The following is a 25143-nucleotide window of genomic DNA, read 5'->3' as shown; positions in this document are numbered from 1 at the left end:
GCGGAGTGGCTGTATCTTCCCCAAACCTGGGATGCGTGCATGTAATTTGGTGGCAAACTTCAGCCTGGACTAACCAGCAAGTAGGAGGCCATGGGTCTGGTCAGGGGTATTAGGTAGGCAGAGGGGTCATGTTGGTAGTCAGCAGGACCCATGAGGGTGGGGTGCCTGTGGGATTAGCATGTGAGGGCACCGGTTCGCTAGCAAGCATCAAGCTGGATTAGCCAGCAGGTAGCAGACCCATGGAGCAGATAAGAAGGCCCAAGATTTGGGCAGGGGTATGGGAGAGACAGAGGGGCCACGCTCTCATGGATGCATGAATGTGCTTGTGAATCTAGAGAGTGGGGTTGCGCGTGCTTTCACTACTGAACTTTGATCCTTACCAGGCAAAGAGGAGAAAGGGGAGGTGGCCGTCTGTATTTATGCTTTGAGTCTTGGTAGTGCTGAAGCTAGGTGCTGCTGAAGGCAGTGCCTTATCTGTTGCAGTCTGTGTAGCTGGCCACATCGGTGTCCTCCGTACGTCTGTCGGATGTCCAAGACGCACACTCAGCCTTGCTACTGTTTGAACCTGCAAATGGAAAAATCAGGCTGGGATGGAAAGCATGGGGTTTCTGGGCTGGGCAGGAGGAACAGCCAAGCCACAGAGCTGCTAGAGGCAGTGGCAGTTTATAACATCCCTTCACTGTTTATTTCTATGCAAAATCAATTTAGAAGTTAAGCCTATGCTCAGTGTGACCTTTTCCCCTCACGCTTTAAGTGACTTTACAAGTGACCGAATACTAACAGCTAGCTAGTTTGCATTTTTCTTTACAACCTGTACATAACAGATCCAAATCTAAATATTTTCTCAATGCAGCATGATGCTCACCTTTGTCAAAACACGGTTTCTATGAGAGGTGTCACTGTTTCTCCCTATTTTACAGCTGAAAAATCAGAACTTTTAGGAGTGACAAAGGAAAAAAAAGTAAAAAAAAAAAAACAACCTCCACAGCCTAAAATACAGCTATTCTAGTTATTTCTTTTAAGTTAAGGAAGTCTGAATACAACTCGGAGCTCTTTGAAAGACGTAGTGAATTACACAGAAGATGTCATCTTAAGAATTTGCGCACGCGGGTGTAACGGTTTACGCAAAACTACGGTCCGGAGACTAAGTTATACATAACAGTGACCACAAACAAGGTACCAAATGCAGATGAACGGAAACAAAAGAATACCAAACCTTCACAAGAGACAATTCTACAGGTAGAAATGGCAAAAGCGGCAACACTAGGCCAAATCACATTGAGTAGGACCTAGTATGCAAGCCTTACTACGCAAGCCTAGTGAAACAGCCTCACCGAGGCTGCTGACCTGGGACAACGGTTGACGATAACTTCTCTGGAGTTTCTTGTTCCATTCCTTTCCTTTAAAAGAAACTGTTTTCTGTATGCATACGCCAATGGCATAATCACCATGTAATGAAGATGATCTATTTATTACATAACAATATCTTCTTTTCTTGCATGTCCTTCTCCTAACTTAGTAATTTAGTGTTGTGATGTCGTGAAGAATTCTCATACCCTGAAGACAGGGTAAGAACACATCACACAACACAGGTACAGTGTACGTTAGGAATCTCAGCTTGGCATAAATTTTATTTTACAAGATGTTTTATAGATGTTTACGCAAATCTTTTGATGTTTTAGAAAGCATGCCCTGTTTCAACACCATTCCGTACATCCTCATTTTTAAGGAGATCAATGACTATTTTTATGAAGTCAAATCCTCTGAGTATCTATTACTTTTCATAATGGCAAATAGGGAAACAAAACCAGTTTAGAATGACTAGAATTGTATTCATTTACTGAATTGCTCTAATACATACAATGATTTTCATGCAACTCAAGATTTGAAAAATACCTTGTCTACATCCCGTTCGCTCTTTTCACTCCCTTTTGACCTTATTGTTCTTTTGGTTTTGAGCCAAAATGTGAACCGGTTAACACTTTCCTGCTATCCTAGCTATTAAAGCCATTCCTTAAACTATGCTAGTAGCTCAAAACTAATTTCTCTGAAAATACAGACAACTTGTTTACTTCATCTTCTGTACTACTGGAAACACTTTCTGCACAGGTAGATGTTGGTAATTCCACTGCTAATGTTACTACTAGATTTCCTGTACCTGAATTTGGTATTACGAAAAACCAATGCACTCTTTCCATAAAAAAGGTAACTTAGAAGATGGGAAGCACCCTTCTAGGTGTCACGGATGAGAGAAGTAAATGGCAACCTCTAGTGGATCTGGATACTGGGGTTTATTTTAGAACTAACGAGAACAGAGCTTTTACCTTCTTATTTCATACTCACTCACTGGCTTTCTCCCAGGTGCATCACCTAGGTCTCAGCTTCCCAGCAGCGAGATCATTGCAGGTCTGTGAAGGTGGAGCAGAAAGTTGTGGTGGTTCTGTGCGGTGCAGCTGCTCGCAGTTACCAGCCTTGGGCATTACAGGTCAGGCCCTCCGGGCATCCCCTGGCATTCGTTTCCATGATCCCCTGGACCTTCCCCCACTTCCAGGAGCTTTCCTCCAGCTGGTACCTTCATCTTCTTTCTGGGCCCTTCCTCCTTCCAAGACTCCATTTTTTCAGGAACTCTTCTTTTTGGCACCAACTCTTTTTTCAAGAAGACCAAGCCCACAATTCTCCCAGTCTAAATATTTTATCTGCTGAAACACAACGTTGGCCTCCTAATTGGTGGTTCTGCCTCATATCCCTTTATTAAAAATGTATTAACTTTAATTTAGTCCAGGTGTTATCAAAATTCACAAGCAGCCCATACTGGTTGCAGCTTACAAGTAGCAGGCTTCTGCCCGAGAGTTCAAAAGCACCTCTGGGAGGAACTATCTCAAGAAATTATGCAAAATTCACTTTATATAGAAGCTCCATTTCTGCACAGAGGTATAACGCTCCAAATGGAAGATACTGCACAGATTAATCAAACAAGAATTCTTTATTTTGACACCTCAAGGAAGTAAAATACAAGTATACAAAAAGTATATACGAAAGTGGCAGTGATAATGCAACTCGATGCAATCCTACAGAAATCTAATTCATCAGAGTGGACTGCTTCATCAATATCCGTATCTGTAAAATATTGCACCATTTCAAAGAGGGAGCACTCAGGAAGAAAGTGTTTATACTCCAGGGAGGTACAACAGCCCCTAAACTGGTATCTTAAACTTCAGAGTAAGGCACCAATTGGCAAGTGTGATCCTTGTTCTGGTTATCACGTTGTGTGTAAGTTAAGTGCAAGATGCACGTTAATGCTGCACCTTTGTTAGCTGGAGGAAACACAGCCTTCATTTTCCTAGGCAGAACAATAAAAAAGCACATGCCTAATTTTCCAGCCTCCCTCCATATCCCTTTTGTGCTTCTTATTCATAATTCTATCCTGAAAAAATATTTTAAAAGCCACACTTACATAAAAAGAGTAAGCCAGGAACCATGCCAACTTACTGCTACAAAATGGGGAAGATCGAGACTCAGGTGAACAGACTGTAGTCCATGTGTAACCCAGTATACCGGGATTTAGGCTCTACCACAAAAAGGGAACAATGCCCATCTCCCACGTCACATCAAATGGGAGTAACTGCAACTGGACACAAGCAAGAGACAAATTACAGCATGAAGAGACTGAGTAGGAAATTTCCAAAAGAAGCGATGGATCATGCCACAACATTTCTTATTGACCAGCTGAAATGACACTTTGCAAACAATATTAGCTAAACAAACAGCTTTACATGATCATGGCTGAAGAAAGAAAACTGACATAACAGGGTAATAATGTGAAACTCTTCCCTTTCATTCAAAAGGGAAACAAACTGCAGTGATAAATAATCCAAGCAACACGCTTAGACTGTAAAGAACTCCCTTGAATTTTTTTTGTCAATTAAACAAAAGACAAAAGATCCTTTTATACAAGGCTGTAGGGTTTTAGGGATTCAGTTGCACAGTGCAATTTACAGACTCCTGAGAAGTTGGTGGATTGAATGCTACGCCTGTTGTGACACACAGGTACTACGGCAAACAAATTCCTCAAAAGTAATATTCCATGCAGTTGTTCACTCTTGGGACTAAGGGGAGCTAATCTAGAATTTCTAGATTCAAAGCTATTTCTGGGGCAGTTTATGGAGGCTTATTTGTCTGTATGAGAAATCCTGGATCTCTATTTGTTTTGCTGATAACTTGGGATGTCTTGTAGTTCTCTTGATAACTTGGCCACAGAAGGAATGTGCAAAAATAGACTTTTAAGTCATCAAGATAGATAGGAAAGCGTCAAGTACTGAAAACAATAACCTTCCATTTTAGAGAGAGGAAGGATTCTCCTTCACATAGGAGCTCTTTTCTAATGTGCACAGGAGCTGACTGTCGGGCATGAAGAACCAGGCAGAAAGTATTTAAAAATTTTAAAATACAAGCATAAGATAAGTAGCATTTTATGAATAATTTGCCTTTCAGAAAGGCTTCCTTTAAAAAACTGGTATGAATAGTCGGTTTTCTATTTTCACATTCACTTTGCTTACAAATGTCCTTATGTCTCCTTCCAAACGATGTTCCCACTTCTTCCCAGTTCCAGTGCTGATCCTCTTTCCATCAATTTCTATACATATGGAATAAGTCAGGATGTTAGAATTTTAAACCCTGAACTGAAGCAGATTACAAAGAGGGTTGCCAGATTATTTTAGAAAAAGACATCGAGAATTGGACTGGCCAGATACAAACAAGCATTCCTTGCTTGCGCATCTGATGTCACAGCTCATAAGAACGAAAACGTAGACATCCATACTCAAGGTTCAGCTTTGGCAGTATCTCTCTTCCAACAGAGGTGGCAGGGTTATTTTCCTGGCAGATAGCCAGGAAACAGGTAAAGGTCCCGACAGAGCGTGCTACAATATTCTGACATTTCCTTACAGCGGTGAAATTCTGTGCCTGGGGCGTAACCTTCTCGTTGCTTGATTTGCCTATTCACCTAGACGTGAGATTAAAAAAATTAAAATGACTGGAAGGATTAAGATGACAGAAGTAAGAAAAATGTCATTGCTCTGTACTCGTAGATTACTCTGTTTAACTTAAGTAGTCCCCAATATATTGTCTTTCTAAATTATAAGGATAAAGAACTAGGGTGCAGATCCCCAGCAGCTCAAGTTGCCATGGTCACACTGCTGCCTTCACTCCCTCTTCCCCCGTTTTCTTAATCTTTCCCTTATGTGAGTGCAAGCGCTTGTGCAGCTATGTGGTGAGGCAGTTCAGGGAATGAATCCACCTGAAAAAAAGCTATTTCTACGGAAGAAAAGTAATTCTTGGCAAGCCAGATTAATTCTTCTCAAGTTCACTATGCGACCGCACAAGTGAAATAGAAGGAGTCAAAGAAATAGCATTTTTACTTCCGTTAAACTGCTGTGGAACAGTATATATATATATATATATATATATATAAAAATGGGGAAAGAATTAATAATTCTGCTACAAACAAGGCAAGTACAATTGCTTTAATAGCAGATTAATCCTAGCAATTTGAAGCACTGGAAGGCTCCTCAGAAACCAGGTAAATGTGGGAGAGGAAAGACACTCCAGCTCACCTTCACCAACATGTCAGCCACATGAGTGTCTCGGGAGTCCTCCGCAAACACTGAGGTGAGAGCCTCGATATACCAGGATCCACGCTTGGTGTTTCGCATGGCCGCAGTGCCTGAGAAGAAAGCGTGTATGATGAAGTTTCAGACACATAAAACCTCCTTATGCCCTAACAATCAGGGCCTCTCCCCAGTACCTTTCAGACAAGCATATCCACAGATCATATCAGAGCATGTAGGCAGACGCAGCTTGAGATTTTCTTCCTTGTTTGCATCACTCTCCTCACAGCCTGGGGAATCTGACCATTCTTTCCCATCTCTTTGATCCACTCCCCGGTCCGTCTCATCTGGGGGGGGCAATAAACAAGGAGGGGGAGAAGAAGGGGGGGGGGGGAAGAAAAAAAAAAAAAAAAAAAAAAGAAAATTATCCTGAATTACTGTATGTAGTTCTCTTCTACTTCTTTAGGTTTGGGTTCTGGTCAGCAACACCACAACTGCTGTCAAGCAGAAAGTTTTTGCATGAACTTCAAGCTTTTTCAGCTGTTTTTAAAACTCATTTGAGAGTTCTTCTGCAAAAATTAATGCAGATACCAACAAGTGCTGAACCTGCTCAACCTAACGTGACTGTTAGTCCGCATGCCGATTGATTTTTTTCCCTTTCCTATGCAGATCATGGGGTAACTGGAAAGCAAAGAAGTTTCTGAGAGTTCTTCATCATGCATGGAAGGATTTGATGCCTAGCCCTAAAAGTTTCTATTTTCCACTTTTACCTACCTTAGAAATATCCAAAAATGTCTCATCTAGTTTGCAATGCTAACTACCTACTTATTGCAGAACTCAAATGAGAGCTATAATTTTAGTTGCTAAGGTCTACCTCCAAGACATCAAGAAAACACAGACCAAATATCTCACCTAGTTGTAAATCCTGACTATAATATCAGTTGTTTCAATCGAAAGCATGAATTGTGCAATAGTAAAATGCAAAATAATTTGACCCCAAACACGAAAGAGAACTCCAGTACATGGAGATTAGTTTAAAACGTGGAGAACATTTAATGTCCTTTCCAGGATTCATTAGTATTGTATTATGACAAGTGTAAATATTCTCAATTGGTTGTTTACATGATGCAGAGTTTCCATCGTAATGTAGAGTAACTGCTTAGCGGCAGTAACTTTAATAGCCCAGCTATGATGTAAGAAAAATAAAACTACATTTTACAGGTTTTCTGTATAATTTTGCCTTTTTGTTCTAAGATGCGAATCTACTATTCTACTTAATTCCTAACAGCATGGGTCAGATTCTAGTCTTAGGAGCCATAAGTGTCCACTTCAGAGGCCTTCCTGTTATGATGGCTCTAGGTTTTTGTTGCCAGGTCCTGCCTTAGAAATGCATTTGGATTTCTAACCCTTTTACAGGCAGTGGCACTGGTGGAATCTCGTAATTATGCATAGGAAATGGTCAGTTCATAAGTCAGCAGCATTGTTCTCCTCCTCCAAAACGAAAGCAGCAGTGGGAGGGGTGTGATTGTCTGACAGGCTAGATATAGCCTATAATTAAGATATAGCCTATAATTAAGGCTCCGTAGCTCAAAATTTCATGATGACTTCCATCATGAGTTCCTTCATCATCTCTTTAAGGTAGCAATGCAAATTTTTCCATTTTTGACCACACTTTTTTCATGTCTTTTATCACACTTCTCCAAATCCTTTTAGTTCTCTCTTTTCTTAAAAATTTAGTGTACTGTTCACAATGTATGCTATTTCAGATAAGACTTGGGAATTTTACAGTCAAGCTATATTATTCACACTGTCATCATCCCATAAGGTATAAAGTCAACCCTTTTTGATTAAAGCTTCAGAATTAGATGTCTTCTTCAGGCATTTGTCTTCAAACACCATTCCAGTCAGCTTACCAATGAAACAGTGTAAAGCACTAACCCCACCAGGACATTCTGCTATATACTTAACCTCTAATGTATATCACCAATAACTGCCACCCAGACTGATCCAGTCTGTTTAAATTTTAATGAAGCTCCCAGATCGCCATTTTCCCAATTGATTTAAATAACTGCTAACTACCTATTTGTCATTATTTACCACAGTTCTTCACTTTTCACGATCAACTGCTATATTAAACACAGATGTTAAGCAGCTTCAAAGTCTCATTTTATGCCACAGTGAAATCTGACTATTTGTCTTTTCCCATTGCTTTCTGTTGCCACTGGTTTTCGACCCATGACTGTAGGTGGACTACTTTAATTCTTTAGTAGACTCCTGCCGAAGGCCCTTTGGAAATTAAACAGATTGTACCAACTCTTCTTTATCTACTTTTTCATGTGTCATTCACAGAAGATAGATAAGGCCTATTACATAAACTCAGGGGAAAAGAATAACCTAGCACTGCTCATTTTGTTTCAACTGGTTCCAGCTAACTTGCATGGCATAGAGAGACTGACTACTAATCTAAAGTCATGCACACTATTTATACAGTCTTTTAAATGCTGCTTTTTTAAACAAATTGTATCGGCTAGTCTAACCTTTGAATGCTAACATGAAGTGGTACGCTTTCTTGTTGACAGCTCAATTACTTTGTAACTGGCTTTCCCCTCCAACTATTAATCAAGGTTTAAAAGAGAGGTTAAAAAAGGCAGTTTTGTGCTTTTTTTTTTTTAAATTAAAGAAAGATTTTTCCCTTTCAGTTGCTCAAGTGTCAATCCTTTGCCTATTGCAGTATCCCAGTTCCGCAGCATTTTGCATAGCTTTCTTAACTGAAACCTTTTTGGGTGTAGGAAGGCCAAGCCTGATTTGCTGATATGAACAGACCCGTTTTGGTAACGTTACAGTCAAATAAACCTCATTACCTAATTAGGTCAGCCGCCACTTCTGGCTTATTACATTTATTTCCACACTGTTATGAGTCTGCATATTCAATTTGTTCAAGAGTATCTAAAGGTGATTGCTTTCCTTCTGTTACTCAACATTCAATTCATATTGTAAATATGCATGTTTCAATATTTCCAAATGCTTAAAGGATCAAATATTTTTGATACCCAAAATACTTCACGTAGGCTTTAGGTTTTTCTCTGCATTGGGATTAAACGTGAGTAGGTAACAGGTGAAGGAAACATTCTCTTGGCTAGAGGACAAACTACAAACTACAAAGCTCAGCTAAAAATGAAAAAGAAGGGAGACAATTGCAAGGAACAAGGCAAAAGAAGAGGTAAAAGCATACACGCTAGAAAAACTTGGCTATCACAAGGGAAAAAACAAAGCTTTCTAAGACAGAACTTCTTTTTGGAGTATCTGCAGTTTCAGTGATCTCAAAAAGTCCAAACACTTCAGGGAAAAATTTGGTCATTAGCAGATCTGAAAAGTAGTTAGTTACAGATGTGTTTAGTTACAAAAGGAGGGAAAACGAACAGCAGAATTTAAAAAAAAAAAAAAAATAGAAACAGAAAGAGTGGAAAAAGAATAAGTCTATGAGAATCAAGAAAAGAATTCTGTAACTACAACAGTACGTGGAAAAGGGTGTAAGGAAAGGTCATTTGGAGGTTGAAAGCAGGACAGGGTAAAGGAAAACAAAAAAAAAGACAACTTGGAGCCTCATAGCTTGAGAGACAACACCAGAGACACAACACATTCTGGATCAGGAGAAAGACAGGACCTCAGACAAGACTCCAGTGCTAGTGTACCACTCCATGCTGGGCTGCAATTCGATGCACCATATGCCCCACTCCCCCTACTGCAGGCATAGCAAGGGAAAGCCTCCATATATGAGTGGGATGTGATAGAGTTTTTTAACGCTAAGGTGCTCTGGGGTCTGCAAGTCAATGCACACACCTCACGCAGAGCAAAAGACACTTACAGAGCAACAGATGCAGTGGCAGCAGCAGGGCAGAGGGAGGTGAATATGGGTCCCACTTACACCTGAGAGAAGCAAAGAGGAGAGTTGACAGCAAGTTGAATGTTGAGGGTGTGTATGTGTGTAAAATGAGCCTTAATGGCATGCCAAATACATGGCTTTTAGTATTTGGGCACTCACCTCCCCGGCAGGCCTGAATAAAGAACATTTTGGGCTTATTCTGGAGATTTGGACAGTTTGCATTATCAAAGAGCCGGAAAGCCTCCTGCAACTGAGAGAAAAAAGATGATAAATATTCTTCACTGCAGCCTTCTACAAGCCAAACCCAGTCACACCTTGCTTCCCTGTATTTTGGTTATTACTTCACCAGTCTTGATATTTTCTCCTTTATCTCCAAACTCACTGTGTGACAAACACATCCCTTCCCCTGCTTCCCCCCCAGCTCCTACTAGTTTTGGTTCATGCACTCCACCTATTACTTGTACAGAAAGAGAGAATAAAATAACTTCTCCTACCTGCCCTATTTCTATCTTATAGACCTCTCATAGACAGACCCCTGCCGTTTTCTTCCCACAAGCCCTTATTTTTTCCTTTTTAAAAATTGTAAATCCTCAGTCTCCCATCACTTCACCTTCTCTCCCACTTTTTTTTTTTTAACTTTTTTTCTCTTTCCATTGTTACTTTCCAAGATATAACCTACAACACCACATCACCTCGGGACACGGGAATATACCTGTAGTAGTTTGCCATCGCTGCCATAAACCCCACCCTCCACACCATGGGAAAGTAAAGCTACAATACAGGAATCCACATCCCGATGATCTGGCAGCTTAGAGAACCTCTTCAAGGCATTCTGCATCTCCTGAAAGAGAGAAAAAAAAAATGCTTTCCAGACTTGCACAGGGAAAGTGGGTCAATGTACAGGGAAAAACAGAAACATACAGGAAAACCACAAATGGTCCTCCTGCTATGAAACAAATTCTAGGGACATCAAATTTACAGGACAAAAGACATGTGTTCCATGAAAAAACTAGCAAAATGTTCCTGTTCTTTTATTCAGTCCTAAGTATAAGATTGTGAAGTAGGAATCACTTAGAACATCTACATTTCTATATGGCCAACAGGGGGATGCAGCAAGTAGCTGAGTTGGTACACACAGATTCAACATTGGAGAAACCATAGAATCATTAAGGTTGGAAAACACCCTTAAGATCATTGAGTCCAACTGTTAACCCAGCACTGCCAAGTCCACCACTAACCCATGTCCTCAAGCACCACATCTACCCGTCTTTTAAATACCTCCAGGGATGGAGACTCAACCACTTCCCTGGGCAGCCTGTTCCAATGCTTGACCACCCTTTCGGTGAAGAAGTTTTTCCTAATATCCAACCTAAACCTGCCCTGGCGCAGCTTGAGGCCGGTTCCTCTCGTCCTATCACTTTTTACTAGGGAGAAGAGACCGACCCCCACCTCGCTACAGCCTCCTTTCAGGCAGTTGCAGAGAGCGATGAGGGCTCCCCTCAGCCTCCTCTTCTCCAGACTAAACACCCCCAGCTCCCCCAGCCGCTCCTCACCAGACTTGTGCTCCAGACCCTTCACCAGCTTCATTGCCCTTCTTTGGACGCCCTCCAGCACCTCCATGTCCTTCTTGGAGTGAGGGGCCAAAACTGAACACAGTATTGGAGGTGTGGCCTCACCATTGCCAAGTCCAGGGGGACAATCATTGCCCCGGTCCTGCTGGCCACACTATTCCTGATACAAGCCAGGATGCCATTGGCCCTCTTGGCCACCTGAGCACACTGCCGGCTCACATTCAGCTGGCTGTCAACCAACACCCTCAGGTCCTTTTCTGCCAGGCAGCTCCCAGCCGCTCCTCCCCAGCCTGTAGCGTTGCCTGGGGTTGTTGTGAGCCAAGTGCAGGACCCGGCCCTGAGCCTTGTTGAATCTCATACAGTTGGCCCCGGCCCAGCGACCCAGCCTGTCCAGGGCCCTCTGCAGGGCCTTCCTGCCCTGCACCAGATTGACACTTCCACCCAGCTCGGTGTCATCTGCAAACTGACTGAGGGTGCACTCGATCCCCTCATCCAGATCATTGATAAAGATATCGAACAGGACCGGCCCCAACACTGAGCCCCGGGAAATCAACTGATACGTTATAGAGGTTTGACATTGACACTTGACTCTGGCTGGGATATTGGAGCAACTTAAGAGATGCATACTTTGGTACTTCAGGCATTCAAACACTAGTGATCAAAACACAACCACAATCTAAAGTGGAAAACTTTAGCAACTCTAACAATACAGCAAGTGTAAAAGTCTCATTATAATGTTACAAAAGCTGCCTTCTTGAATAAACCACTCTTTAACAGGTTCTGTACCACTTGGTTTCACAGGGAACTAAAAGGAATAAGAACAAATGAGGCTGGAGAAGGCAGTGATTGCATTCCTAGGGAAAGAGAGTGGCTTGATTCAGCCATGGAACACGTCCAGTTTTCCTAAATGAAGCAAAGCCACTTCTCTAGCAAAGCAAAGACTGAAAGAGTGCAACTTAACTGCATAGACACTGGAAGACTGATAAATAGGATGGCAATTGACTCCATCAGTGAAAGGATATGAAAACATCGCTTATACTTGCAAAGAGTAGGTCAAATATTTGCAATGTTTAACTTTTAGGAGAGCAGATCACTGGAAAAGCCTATCTAGAGTAAACTGGAAACTTTATTCATTTGTGGTTTTAACACATGTGCCAGGTGTGGTCTAGAAAGTCTTGCCCCTTGCACTACAAGGGGTCAGACTAGAGTAGTACCTCTTGTGGTCCTTTGTGATCCTGCTTTCCATCACAAAGTCCTCTGCCCTCCAAGCTTCTTCATATTTGTCAGTAGGCTAGCAGACATCATTCCATTTAGCCTTATTTTCTACTCCTAAGTGACCACTCACATCTTCCAGGTCAAGCTTAGTTATACCAAAGGAAACCTCTTAAGATGTTTATGTAACAGTTACAAAGTCTTATCCATACTGGTTGTGAAGTACTGGGATCCATCCCCCTTACCTGTGCAGTTTGATCGTGAAAGACAGTCACTTGATACCCAAGATGCTGGAAAAGCATCTCCAGGGAAGTACAGTCGACATCTCCCCCTGCACGATACTCCAAGTCCTTCTCACTGCTGAAATGGACATTGCTGAGAATAAGTGCTAAGCCTCGGGGCTCCGATATCAGTTTATATGCCTGAGAAGAAGATTTAAAATTGGTAAATTTAGACTACACAAGGAAATAACAGAGTGTTAGACTAGAACAGCAATCCCTACATACCAGCTTGATATGATAGGCAGGATTTCTTGATTGAGAAGGCACAAAAACAGTAGAGCTCAAATCTTTGAAGTTGTTTTTTTTTTTAATAAATAAAAAAGTGTTTGTATTGCAAAGGGTCCCAAACACAATTGTATTTGCAAGTCTCCACAACTGATGATACTACAACACTATTATATACATTATACCATCTTGCCTTATTTTTTGTTTTAAAAGAAACAGCTTCTATGTTTCAAACTGTGAATTAGGTCTTGCTAACTTTTTTCCCTTTCCCCATCCTCACCCCAGCACGGCCCAACATATTTCCATCATCCCCATCAAAGGCCTTAGGACAACACTATGTAAAATTTAGCTAGCATTTCTTAATTGCTGTTGGGAGCAGACAGAGAAGTAAAATAGCATGTGAGTGCAATTTTAATAGCAAGGGACTGTCAGTCACTGATCCTGAAAGTTATGTGGCTGGCAAAAAAGGTTAACAGGGGAAGAACTAATTTAAGAGGGGTGTCTTCAAAATAAGTTCCCTCTCTGCCCCTCCCACTCTAACAACAACAAATCAATAGTAAATCAGTTACTAACAATCCTGTAAATTGGAAATTTAATACCAAAGGAGCATATCAAAAAGGGGGTATCCAGGAGTCAATGTAAAAGGAGGCAAGTCAAGCTCACACGGACTCTGCCTAATTAGGTCTCCCCAATAGACAGTTAAAAAAAATAAAATAAAAATCTGTTTTGCTGTACACAGAGCCTGTGACAGAAGTGTTAAGCGTTAGCACACTGTGTAACCCTAGTAAAGTGTCTGCCCCACTACACAAAATGATTTTTTTTTTTCCTTAAGTCTACCCCACCACAACCTATGCTTTACAACCAGAATAAACAAAAAGTAATTAGACCACCTACGTAACTTCTAATGCTGCAGAAGAAGAACAGAAATTCAGGTTGTTCTACCCAGTACTACCCAGCACAGAATCCTGATCTGGTTCTTAAGCCTAAGGAGAGACTCTACCGGGTACAAGTTGGCAATTAAAACAGCCAAAACTGTGACTGCTAGTTGAAACACAGTTCTAGCATCTTACAGTCATTTGCAGAGTGTGTCATCACACAGAAGGAGATGAGGATGCAGACAAATAAATATGAGGCAATAATACTGACAGCTTACACAGAGCAACAGAACAGAAGGCATTTCACGAAGCTCTTCATGAACAAAAACCAGAGGCGGAGATTTGTCTAGAATTACAGAACTTCTCAGAATTTCTTGACACTTGTAAATGAGAACTACATCAAATCAAACATGACTGGTAACATCTTTCAGTTACACAAATAGCACAACACTAATCTGCATCCCAACAAAGCATGCGTTTCGACTCAGTTTTAAGTAGCACATGTTCAGTTGATATATCCAAATACCTCACATCTTTCACATTTTAAGATTTTCTCTGTCAACTACTTACCAAGTGCTGATGCTCATGATAAAATTCAGGAGTGCAGTACTTCACTGGAGGAATCGAAGGACCATCTCCATTATCCAAGGAATGTTCCATTGGTTCTGTGCAAAACAAACATATCAATAAGAATAAAAAATTCCAACTACAAAGCCTCTGCATTAAGGTAGTAACTTGCAAATTCTGAAGTATGTGGTCTTAGGCATATTCCTATTCATACCTCTAAAAATTTTGCTTGATCAGGGACTACAGACACACAATGAAACACAGCAGAAAAACAAAAGTACTGGAATGGTATAATTTTTTTTTAATAATTTTAATTGGTAACTTTTTTTTTGCCTTGTATGCAGGTAAGCCTTATCTAAGGCCTAGTAAATTTGGTTCTACACAGTATGAAAACAGAATTCTCATCTAAAATTAGAGCCATAGAGCCATACGCTTTCTGTCATTTTGTACAGTATGTTACTCCTTTCGCAGTTAGGCTGACAAACCATTGCTAGAAATATTCAAATAGAATAGTGTTTTTCCTTTCATAAAAGGCCCTCCATGCTCACTGGGATATAATTCTTTATTTTTTGCTTAACACATGCATAGGTGATCAAACTAGACATTTCTAACTTCCAGAAAGTGCAATGCACTTTTTTGGTTATCTGCCTCTGAACAACCCTTTCCTCTGGATAACAGCAGATGCAGGGAATGATAATCAACTCTTTGCCATTTGCAGACAAATGCTCAATCCCCTGTCCTGAAGAAATGGAGCTAATGACATTCATGATTGCCTTTGAAATCCTTTTTCAGCCTTTTGAGACATGGCGCTCCTGGTTGGAGGAACATATGCTCTAAAAAAACAAAACCACCCAACCCTAAAACCTTTACCTAAATAAAAAAAAAAGCCTTCAAAATCTAGACACTTGTTCTTTAACACCAGAGAGAGCTCCCAGTAACTAGCACACAGTTAAAGCTGTGGTTAGGGAACACGAGTACTCCAGGCACGACCAGAAGCAACATGAAAACTAGCAAGGAGATTCATTCCAACTAGTTCCCTGATTTAAATCACAAATGCTTGCTAAAGAAAAGCTGATTTGCTGCACTTGACAGAAGCTAGAGGAATTTATGTTGGGCCCATGTTAACATATATAAGGCCTTGTACTTAAACTTATTTGCTAAGAAGGAAGTCTAAGTTAAGGAATACTGCCCCAAATCAGTATCTTCTCACAGCTCTAGTTCAATAAATTACAAATTACAAATCTTAAACAAAGAAGAAAATCTTTGAAGAATCTAAAATTTTACTGACATGTACTGTTTAAGCAACAAAATTTCCGCTAATAAATGAAGCTGACTAGAAACTGATTGGCTTCTCTCTTCCAATATGCTATTTCACTTTCAGTTTCTAGCCTAATTCTGCCTCCTGCATCTTAATATAATCAGTTCACTGTCAAGTTTGTATTCCTGGGATGAGCAAAGTGGTGGCAAGCTTATTTCTAGAATTGAATTAAGAGAGTATTAAGAAATTAGAAGCAACCAGCTAGCCAACCAAGTATTCATGATGTCATGTGCAACTCACCAATCCAGCGCGGTCTCTTTGAATTACATGATTCACTGGCAGGGAATGGAAGATTTGATCCATAACAGTGTTCGAGCTACAAGACATTAAATAAATCCATGAAAGAGTAGCATAAAACAGCTGGTTTTTTTTCTCTACAGTACAAGCCTGCAGGTATCATGGAACAAAGATACATGTATTTACATACACATACATATGACTTAAAAAATAATATTACGGTTCACATGCAAATGAAACATCATGACAAGATAGCAGCAGCATTTTCTGTCAATGCAAAATTCCTTCCCTTCTTTGCACATCTCTACTTCGACCCAAATCCCCAGTTTGGAAACCTTACACTGAGGTCACATTCTCCCCATTTGTGCCAAAACTTGATTTGTCCAGTGATTCCTGTATTTTTATTTGCTTTCAAGATTTCATTTTTTGTATAGGAAAGAACATTTGAAAACAAAAAAAATAGAAAGGGTAGTCCAATAAATCCTACATTTTAATAAGGGAACACATCTGCTCAAAAATATCTGGTCTTCCTTCCTTTGTATAAAATATGTTTACTGTGAGATTCCGTACTTGTCAATGCACTGAGAATATTGAGTCTTTATTAAATTCTTCCTTTAGTCCAATGCAGACAGTGAAAAGGTGAAAATAAAAATAACAAAATAAAGGAAGAGTCCCTCTCTCCTCAAAAGACAAGACTAACTTTTAGTAGCTTTCTACTCAGAGAATCATTGAACACGAAATTCAAAGATTTCAGAGAAAATATTTTCTTTGCAGCTTTTGGGTTCTTGATGACACATCAATTAAGAACATGTTGGATGTAAGAACATCCAGGAACCTTGTGAACTTCAACAAAGAGAGGCGCAGAGTCCTGCACCTGGGGAGGGGCAACTCCACGCACCAGTATATGCTGGGGGACACCAGCTGGAAAGCAGCTTGGCAGAAAAGGTCCTAGTGGACACCAAGTTGAACAGGAGCCATCAATGTGCCTTTGCCACAAAAAAGGCTAATGGTATCCTGAGCTGCATGAGGAGGAACATTGCCAGCAGATCAGATCAAGGGAGATGATCCTTCCCCTCTACTCAGCTCTGGCAAGGCTGCACCTGGAGTCCTGTGTCCAGTTCTGGGCTCCTCTGTACAAGGGAGATATGGACATACTGGAGAGTCCAACAGTAGGCCACAGAGATGATGAATGGACTGGAGCACCTCACATAGGAGGAAAAGCTGAGAGAGCTGGGACTGTTCAGGCTGGAGAAGAGAAGGCTTGGGGGGATCTTATCAGTGTACATTAACACCTGAAGAGAGGGTGCAAAGAGGACAGAGCCAGGCTCTTCTCAGTGGTGCCCAGTGACAAGACAAGAGGCAATGGACACAAACTGGAACACAGGAGGCTCCCTCTGAACACCAGGAAACACAATTTTACTCTGAGGGTGACTGAGTGCTGGAGCAGGTTGCCCAGAGAGGTTGCAGAGTCTCCATTCTTGGAGATATTCAGAAGCCACATGGATGTGGTTCTGGGCAACCTTCTCAACATGACCCCGCTTGAACAGGGGAGTTGGACCAGATGACCTCCAGGTTAGTTCCAACCTCTACTATCCTGTGATTCTATGTGAAAATTCTCCCCAAATTTCTTCCCCTCCGCTTTTACAAAGGCTACTAAAAGTTTCAATTTGCAATGAAACCCCATCCTGTCTTTTGTAAATAATTTTTTTTTCCATTTGTAAAACATTACTTTGTGCCCGAGCCCAATCTGAAATGTGGTCCATCCATTTAATTTTTTTAAAATTGTTGTACCCTTGCAATCCCATGGCTCAGGTTGGATGTTGTCTTCAAGATCAATGCCTCCAGATGCTGCTGTTTGGTTTCTCGTAGAGCTTCACAGAAGGCTGAGAAGGCATTAGGACCTCTCTTGGGCAGCAAATTGAGGAATTCCACATTTTGGCTGAAGCTCCCGGACTGGGCCTAGATCCAGAGAAAAAACAAAATCCACACTCAAAGCAACACCTCAACACAATTCATTTTGAATGAAGCTTCAGAACAACTCAACTTTTTTCCTTCATGTAAATGTTTCGTCACTATGCTTAGCTGTCCTAGATCCAATTTTATAGCTTTTCCTAGTTGACTTCATTCCCATTCCTCTGTTCCCATTAGGCCAAGGGGGAGAGTATATGGCAACACAGCAAGCCAACAATTCATACCTTACCACGCACAGTAATACACTCTCTTCTCTCTAAACTTTTACTTCCAGTTACTGTTGGAATAGTACCTTATTTCCCCTCATTGAATACACGAAGTCCCGAACATGTTTTCACTACTGCCCAATGGTTTATGGTCTCATGCACTGATAACGCTAATCCCACAGAAAGCATTAAGTAAAATACTTATTTTATGCAGTCAATTCCAAAAAGATACTACATACACATAGACTGTAACATGTAGACCAATGAAGCAATATATAGTAGTATATGAGAAAAAGTAACAATCAAAAATTAAATTTATGTATCTGTATAACAGTCCCAGGAAGTTCTAACTGTTAGAATATTAACAGGACATTTGCAAACAAACTGTATAATTTATACAGTAATAGCCTTCCCCGTGAAATCTAAAACACACCACATCATCACGTACTAAAATATTGGGTATCAAAAATAAATTTTATCAATTCCATGGAATTCATCCTATATTTTTGTGAATTACCACGAAGAACCAAGATCGCTTCTTTTGGTGGATGATAAGAAATGGTTGGTGAATTACACAGAATCAAGGCCTAACACTACATTTGCAATCACAGGAAAATCAGAAAAAAAAGCCTCGAGTCACATGTGTAAATCCTCTGCTACAAAAGATTTCACATCATCTGGTTTCTTTCATAAAATTTATCAAGCTTAGTGTTACAAGTACTTTGGGTTTTGTCCCATCACATTGTTTGGAAGGATATTGCAAAACCTTATTGATCCAATGCTTATGGATCTATTCTGAAATTTCAGACTTATGCTCATTCATGACTAATAGCATTTATTTTTGTATCAGCAATGTCCCGTGACTTCAGTGTTCTACTGTCCTTGCCCTTATTTATCAAACTTCTTTCTATAAATCGGTCTCCATTTGCTACAGTGAACAAGCCACTTTCTTTCAGCCTCCTCATAAATGGCCTCTTCCCCTCGACAATGCAATTACCCTTTCTTATAGCCACAGAAACCTCAACTTTCAGAGCACTGTTGACTAGGAGTGCATATAGTCATCTCACCTGTGCCCTTCCAGAAGAAATACTTGCCCTTTTCTCCTGGTAACACTTCTCCATTAGTCCGCAGAAGATAACCAGCTCCATATACTTGTATATTGCTGTAAGCCCACTGAATTTTATTTTATCTAATAAAGTAAATAGACAGCTGATATTCTAAAGTACCTATTAATTGTTTCTTCCTTTCTAGTAGGCCTGCAGCTGTTTATGACAAGCTTAGGATCATTAATCTTCACTTTATGTCTTCACAGTCTATGACTATGAATTGGGGCCAGTTCTGTTCAATATCTTTATCAATGATCTGGATGAGGGGATCGAGGGCCCCCTCAGTCAGTTTGCAGGTGACACCAGGTTGGGCGGGAGCGTTGATCTGCTGGAGGGCAGGGAGGCTCTGCAGAGGGCCCTGGCCAGGCCGGGTTGATGGGCCCAGGCCATGGGGTGAGGGTCAGCAAGGCTCAGGGCTGGGTCCTGCCCTGGGGGCACAACAACCCCAGGCACCGCTACAGGCGTGGGGAGGAGCGGCTGGGAGCTGCCCAAAGGGAAAGGGCCTGGGGCTGTTGGTTGACAGCCGCCTGAACATGAGCCAGCAGGGTGCCCAGGTGGCCAAGAGGGCCAATGGCATCCTGGCTTGTATCAGGAATAGTGTGGCCAGCAGGACCAGGGCAATGATCGTCCCCCTGGACTTGGCAATGGTGAGGCCACACCTCCAATACTGTGTTCAGTTTTGGCCCCTCACTCCAAGAAGAACATGGAGGTGCTGGAGCGCGTCCAAAGAAGGGCAATGAAGCTGGTGAAGGGTCTGGAGCACAAGGCTGGTGAGGAGCGGCTGGGGGAGCTGGGGGTGTTTAGCCTGGAGAAGAGGAGGCTGAGGGGAGACCTTATTGCTCTCTACAACTGCCTGAAAGGAGGCTGTAGCGAGGCGGGTGTTGGTCTCTTTTCCCCAGTAACAAGGGATAGGACGAGAGGAAACGGCCTCAAGCTGCACCAGGGGAGGTTTATGTTGGATATTACGAAAAACTTCTTCCCCGAAAGGGCTGTCAGGCCCTGGCCCAGGCTGCCCAGGGCAGGGGTTGAGTCTCCATCCCTGGAGGTATTTAAAAGCCATGTAGGTGTGGTGCTCAAGGACATGGGTTAGTGGTGGACTTGGCAGTGCTGGGTTAACGGTTGGACTCTATGATCTTAAGGGTCTTTTCCAACGTAAGCGATTCTACGATTCTAAGTCATAAATCATAATTAAGAACAGAAGCTGACCTCAAAAACTGGATCTTAAGTTTTACTGAAAAATTAAGAAATTTCCATGATGTTCATGTTCTGCACTTTGTATGTACGGTAGTCAGCTTTTAGCAGACTTCTTCCTTAATGCTTCCTTAAATACCCAAAGCGCTGTACCTCCTCGTGTAACTTCCACATCAACACATTCAGGTAATACTATATAATTTTCGGCAAACATTCAGAAGTAAAACTTCCATAAGACAGACTTCTTTCATTTTATTTTCTAATAGATTCTTAATTTATTTTTGTACCCTCACAAATGAGTTTGATAATCTGCATAACAGGAACTGGTTGCACAATAAACTGAATTCCTGTCAAAATCCCATAGTATTTGTCTTCTTACTGAGCCTGAATATACATGCAGAATCTGTGGAAAGAGCATATATACTTGACAAACATCCTGATCAAACTTATGCCACTTTGTCAAAGCCAGTGATCCCTTCATTACTGTCTAGTGATCAACACAGAGCATTTAAATCTCTATATCTACACGATCTGATAGTCTTTGATTACAGTACAGAGTATTCAACACATTTAAAAAGCAAGAGAAAGCTCTTGCTATCATATCTGCAACTTTGAAGGTCCATCCCAGAGATCTGGAATAACATCTGATGCTCTGACAAGAAGGCATTAATGAAGTGGATTTTGGACTTCATCTTAAAAATGGCCGTTTCCACTATCCCATTTTATTTCCACTATCATTTTCTCCTGTGTTTGAAATCCCTCTCTTCTGGACCTTCATCTAGATAATTACATTTACATCACCTTTGTTACACAGTAAACAGAAATTTTTTTCTTGATTCTTTTTTAACAATGTATATAATTGAAAAAAATTCACATTGTTTAGTATCTTTACGAATGACCCAATTTAAAGTCACTCCTATCAGGTCCTACTCTCTCCCCATTTTTGACATCAAAGGAAGTTGCTCCTATTTATTAATTCTTCTCCAGCAAACACCTGTAAGCTCTTTACTTACTCTTCATATTCCTTGTGAGCTCTTCATCCAGCTCTAACCACCTTTGTCTTCAGTGGCTCTTCCTGCAACATCCTCCCCTCCCATCTTTTTCTTACTTGTGGTAAAGTTTCAGTACTGGTTTAGCACCTCACACTCAAAGAAATTTCATCCTTCCTTCATCTCCCTGAGCTCCTCAGTTTATTTCACTTTCCTTAGATTACAAAAGTTTATTTAAGTGAAGTGCCCTATTTCCAGAACCAATTTGTTTGTTCTTCTGTTTAGTTTAAATCAAACCAACAGGACCAGTATAATCGTTGTGTTTTTAAGACAATACAATTTAAAACATAACTATTTATTCAGATCTTTTCCTTACTTTTTGGGGCAGCGGGGGGATATATAGAACCAGTCAGTTACAGCATCCAGTAAAATCTATGCTCTATCATCAGACACAGTGGCATTTGTCTCCTCCTATTTAATAGCTTCCTATATAAGGTACCGGATGATTAGCGTCACAATATATTTTCAAGAGTAGGCTACCTAACAGGACTCCTAAGACCTATAGAATCACAGAATTGCTTAGGTTGGTGTCCTGGTTTAACCCCAGCCAGCAACTAAGCACCACAGAGCCGCTCACTCCCTGCCCGCGGTGGGTTGGGGGAGAGAATCAGAAGGGTAAAAGGGAGAAAACTCGTGGGCTGAGATAAGAGCAGTTTAATAATTGAAGTAAAATAAAACAGCACACTAGTAATAGTAGTACTAATATAATAATAATACAATAATAAAATACAAAGCAAGTGATACACTGTACAATTGCTCACCACCTGCCGACTGATGCCCAGCCCGTCCCCGAGCAGCGATCGCTGCCCCCAGCCAACTCCCCCAGTTTCTATACTGAGCATGACGTCACATGATATGGAATAGCCCTGGGGCCAGTCTGGGTCAGCTGTGCTGGCTGTGCCCCCTCCCAGCTTCTTGTGCACCGGGCAGAGCATGGGAAGCTGAAAAGTCCTTGACTGGTGTAAGCACTACTTAGCAACAATTAAAGCATCGGTGTGTTATCAACGTTTAGTTGATATTGATATTATTCTCATCCTAAATCCAAACACAGCACTATGCCAGCTACTAGGAAGAAAATTAACCCTATCCCAGCTGAAACCAGGACAGTTGGAAAAGACCCTTAAGATCAAGTCCAACCGTTAACCTAGCACTGCCAAGTCCACCACTAAACCATGACCCTAAGCACTTCATCTACCCTATCTTTGCTCCCATAACAAATCCACAGACCTACTATAGAAAAATGAAAGGTGAGACAAAGTGTTTTTGACTCAAGTGATTGTTTTTATGCACATTACTTTTTGTTTACCTACAGCACTGTTATGATTAGTACTATCCTGCAAACATTCCCTTCACTTCAGTCCTTCTAGTGCAATGCATATTCTGCAGCACTACTGTTGCAGTTGTGAATGCTTTCCTCCTGTCCCTGCCATATTTCTATTTTTGCTGCAATTTCCAGATTCATACCCTGCAACAGTAGTTCAAGTCACTTTGTTCTCTTGCTTAGGCTGCTATTGTTATTTATAGACATTTATGCTCTTAGTTATATGTATATGTTGTATTAGGCACATTTTTTCCACTAAGCTATTACTATTTACCTGACTTATCCATTGTAACACCTTTCTCCTTACTGATAATGCATTACTAAGTATTGTTGCAGCTCCTTTTGCCCAGTTACACCTGGAAGGGAAGATTCCCTTAGTCTTCTTCCCTTCTGTCTCAGTTTAAAGCTTCTTAACTATAGCAGCAGTTTCCCCAAAAGATTATTTTCTCTGGCATTATCCTACCTGTGAGAGGGCTTTTTTTTTTTTTCCCATTCTTTTTTTTCTTCCTTGTCTTCCCAACCCCTTCAGTGACTAACTGCAGGCCAGCAACTGAACATCCCTACTAACCACCCATACTTCAGCAGTATGCCATAACTCCAAATGTCCCCCCCTTTCCTCCTTCTTCCCCCAGCTTTTATTGCTGGGCGTGACATCATATGGTGTGGGATATTCCTTTGGTCATCTGGGGTCAGCTGTCCCAGCCATGTCCCCTCCCAGCTCCTTGTGCACCCCCACCCTGCTCGCTGGTGGGGTGGGGCGAGAGGCAGAAGGGGCCTTGACTCTGTGTACGCACTGCTCAGCAATAACTAAAACATCCCTGTGTTATCAACACTGTTTTCAGCACAAATCCAAAACATAGCCCCATACAAGCTACTGTGAAGAAAATTAACTCCATCCCAGCCAAAACCAGTACAATCAGCTCTTGATTCATTCTCTGACTTTCACTGTCTTCCTGTACCTTTGTCCTCTTTCATTAGGGATTGGAGCTATTTCAGGTAAGGCTGCCTGCATCTCCCACAACTTAGCACAGGTGTCCTTGAGAGGTCCCACGAGGAATTTCACATTATCTTTGACACACAAGGAGTCAAAATTCATCAGGAAGTTATTTCCTCATTGCTTTCAAAAACCTTATCAGCCTCAGGCTCATACCTCGTGCACTTGTGCCCAGTAAATAGCTCATAATTCTGTTTTTCAGCATCTCTTCTTATGACAGGACCATCAACCTTACTAAAGGGCTAAAAAGTCCCTCAGTTACTTATTTGAGTCTTGAGACGCACTCGATGTGCATCTTCAGTCATTTCCTTTCCAGCTTGCTTTCTTTTTGAAGACCTGTATCTCCACCCTGCACAGTCTTCGGTGCATTACCATACCTCCGGGAACAATCCCAAGCTCTTTGCAATGAATTCTCCTCACAGTACCCACTGCTCAGGACACGTAACAAAAGCCCATAAACAGCATTTGTCATCCAAGAATGAGTCTTGGATCACGTAAGGTTCTTCACGCAATTTACAAAACCAGATATGAAATATAAATTCTTCAACTGAAAGGTGCACAAGTGCCACAACAAGCTGGTTTATAATATCCTTATTTACTTGCTTTCACAGTATACTTTTTGAAATAGGTATTATTCCTACTTTTACAAATAGAAAAAAAAAAAAAGGGCACAAAATGACAACAAAGGACTGGAAGATACCACCTGACTCACGAAGCGCAGCCTGCCGCAACTACGTACCAGCACGCAAGCCAATGATTTAGTAAATCCCAGACAAAAAAGCAGCTTACAGTTCTCCTGCGTGTTGCAAGCAAACCCCATACTGCTTTGCATGTCGTCCAGACGCAATCACATTAAAATATGCGGGTAACACACAGATGAGTTTTACCGTGCTGCCACTGCCAAGGACACGGAGCAGAACTAAAGCTCACGGTGCAGTCGAGTATAACCTGCATACCTGTATCATTTCCATCATCTCCGTGGTGATGATGTCCTTCTCTATCATATGCTCCATCAGTTCTTTTAAAACCAGCTGCTTTGCCAGCATCACCCGGTTCTTCTTTAGCGCTTCCTGGTGACACCGCTGCATGCCGCACGCAACCAGCATCCTGGCAGGAGAGGGGAGACCAGAGCCAAACTCAACGGCGAGACGCACCCTCACCCCTCCCAACCTTCTGCTCAGGAAGAAGCACCCCGTCTCCGCGGGCGGCCGCCGCCTGACAACGGGCGGAAGAGGCCTCCGCCGCCCGCCCCACCGGGGATCGAAGGGTGCGCTCCCCGCCGCCCCCGGCTGCCGAGGCCGGTGCAGGGCCGAGGCCGGTGCAGGGGCCGGGACGGTGCAGGGCCGAGGCCGGTGCTGGGCCCGGGCCGGTGCAGGCCGCCGCGCGCCCTCCCAGGACCGGCTCCCGCCAAACGGCCCGCGCCGCGCGCGCCGCTCCCGCCACTCACCCCTGGCTCCGCCCCACGCGCGCGCCTTCCTGCCTTCCTTCCCGGCGGCCTCAGCGACTCAAACCGCCAGACCGCGACCGCCC

General features: G+C 42.0%; 1 protein-coding gene across 2 annotated transcripts; it reads right to left on the bottom strand.

Moving 5' to 3' along the window:
- Positions 1–3059: 3059 nt before the first annotated feature.
- CASP2 (caspase 2) lies at positions 3060–25143 on the bottom strand. 2 transcript variants are annotated; one of them, XM_082305002.1, is made up of 11 exons: positions 25061–25143; positions 24570–24720; positions 17567–17734; positions 15779–15854; positions 14224–14318; positions 12518–12694; positions 10202–10330; positions 9649–9739; positions 5804–5953; positions 5613–5722; positions 3060–5002 (listed from the first exon to the last, which is right to left on the bottom strand). In XM_082305002.1, exons 2-11 carry the CDS (start codon positions 24717–24719, stop codon positions 4868–4870), a joined length of 1281 nt encoding a protein of 426 aa, XP_082161128.1. In that variant the 5' UTR covers position 24720; positions 25061–25143; the 3' UTR covers positions 3060–4867. The 2 variants fall into 2 exon arrangements, with proteins under 2 accessions (XP_082161128.1, XP_082161127.1); XM_082305001.1 differs by lacking the exon at positions 25061–25143 and having other exon boundaries at positions 24570–24938.

The sequence above is a fragment of the Platalea leucorodia genome, assembly GCF_965183815.1.
Source record: "Platalea leucorodia genome assembly, chromosome: 2".
NCBI lineage: Eukaryota > Metazoa > Chordata > Aves > Pelecaniformes > Threskiornithidae > Platalea > Platalea leucorodia.
The sequence above is the reverse complement of the archived record's forward strand: the minus strand, read 5'-3'. Positions and strand labels throughout refer to the sequence as shown.

What these genes read in the sequence shown, in the direction of transcription:
- CASP2 (XM_082305002.1), bottom strand. Translation starts at nt 24,719, where the DNA reads ATGCTGGTTGCGTGCGGCATGCAGCGGTGTCACCAGGAAGCGCTAAAG. An exon ending in TGAGCCATGGGATTGCAAGG is followed by an intron (nt 15,855 to 17,566) that starts GTACAACAATTT and finishes AATGTCTTGTAG; the next exon opens with CTCGAACACTGTTATGGATC. An exon ending in ATCATGAGCATCAGCACTTG is followed by an intron (nt 12,695 to 14,223) that starts GTAAGTAGTTGA and finishes TCTTCTTCTCAG; the next exon opens with GCATATAAACTGATATCGGA.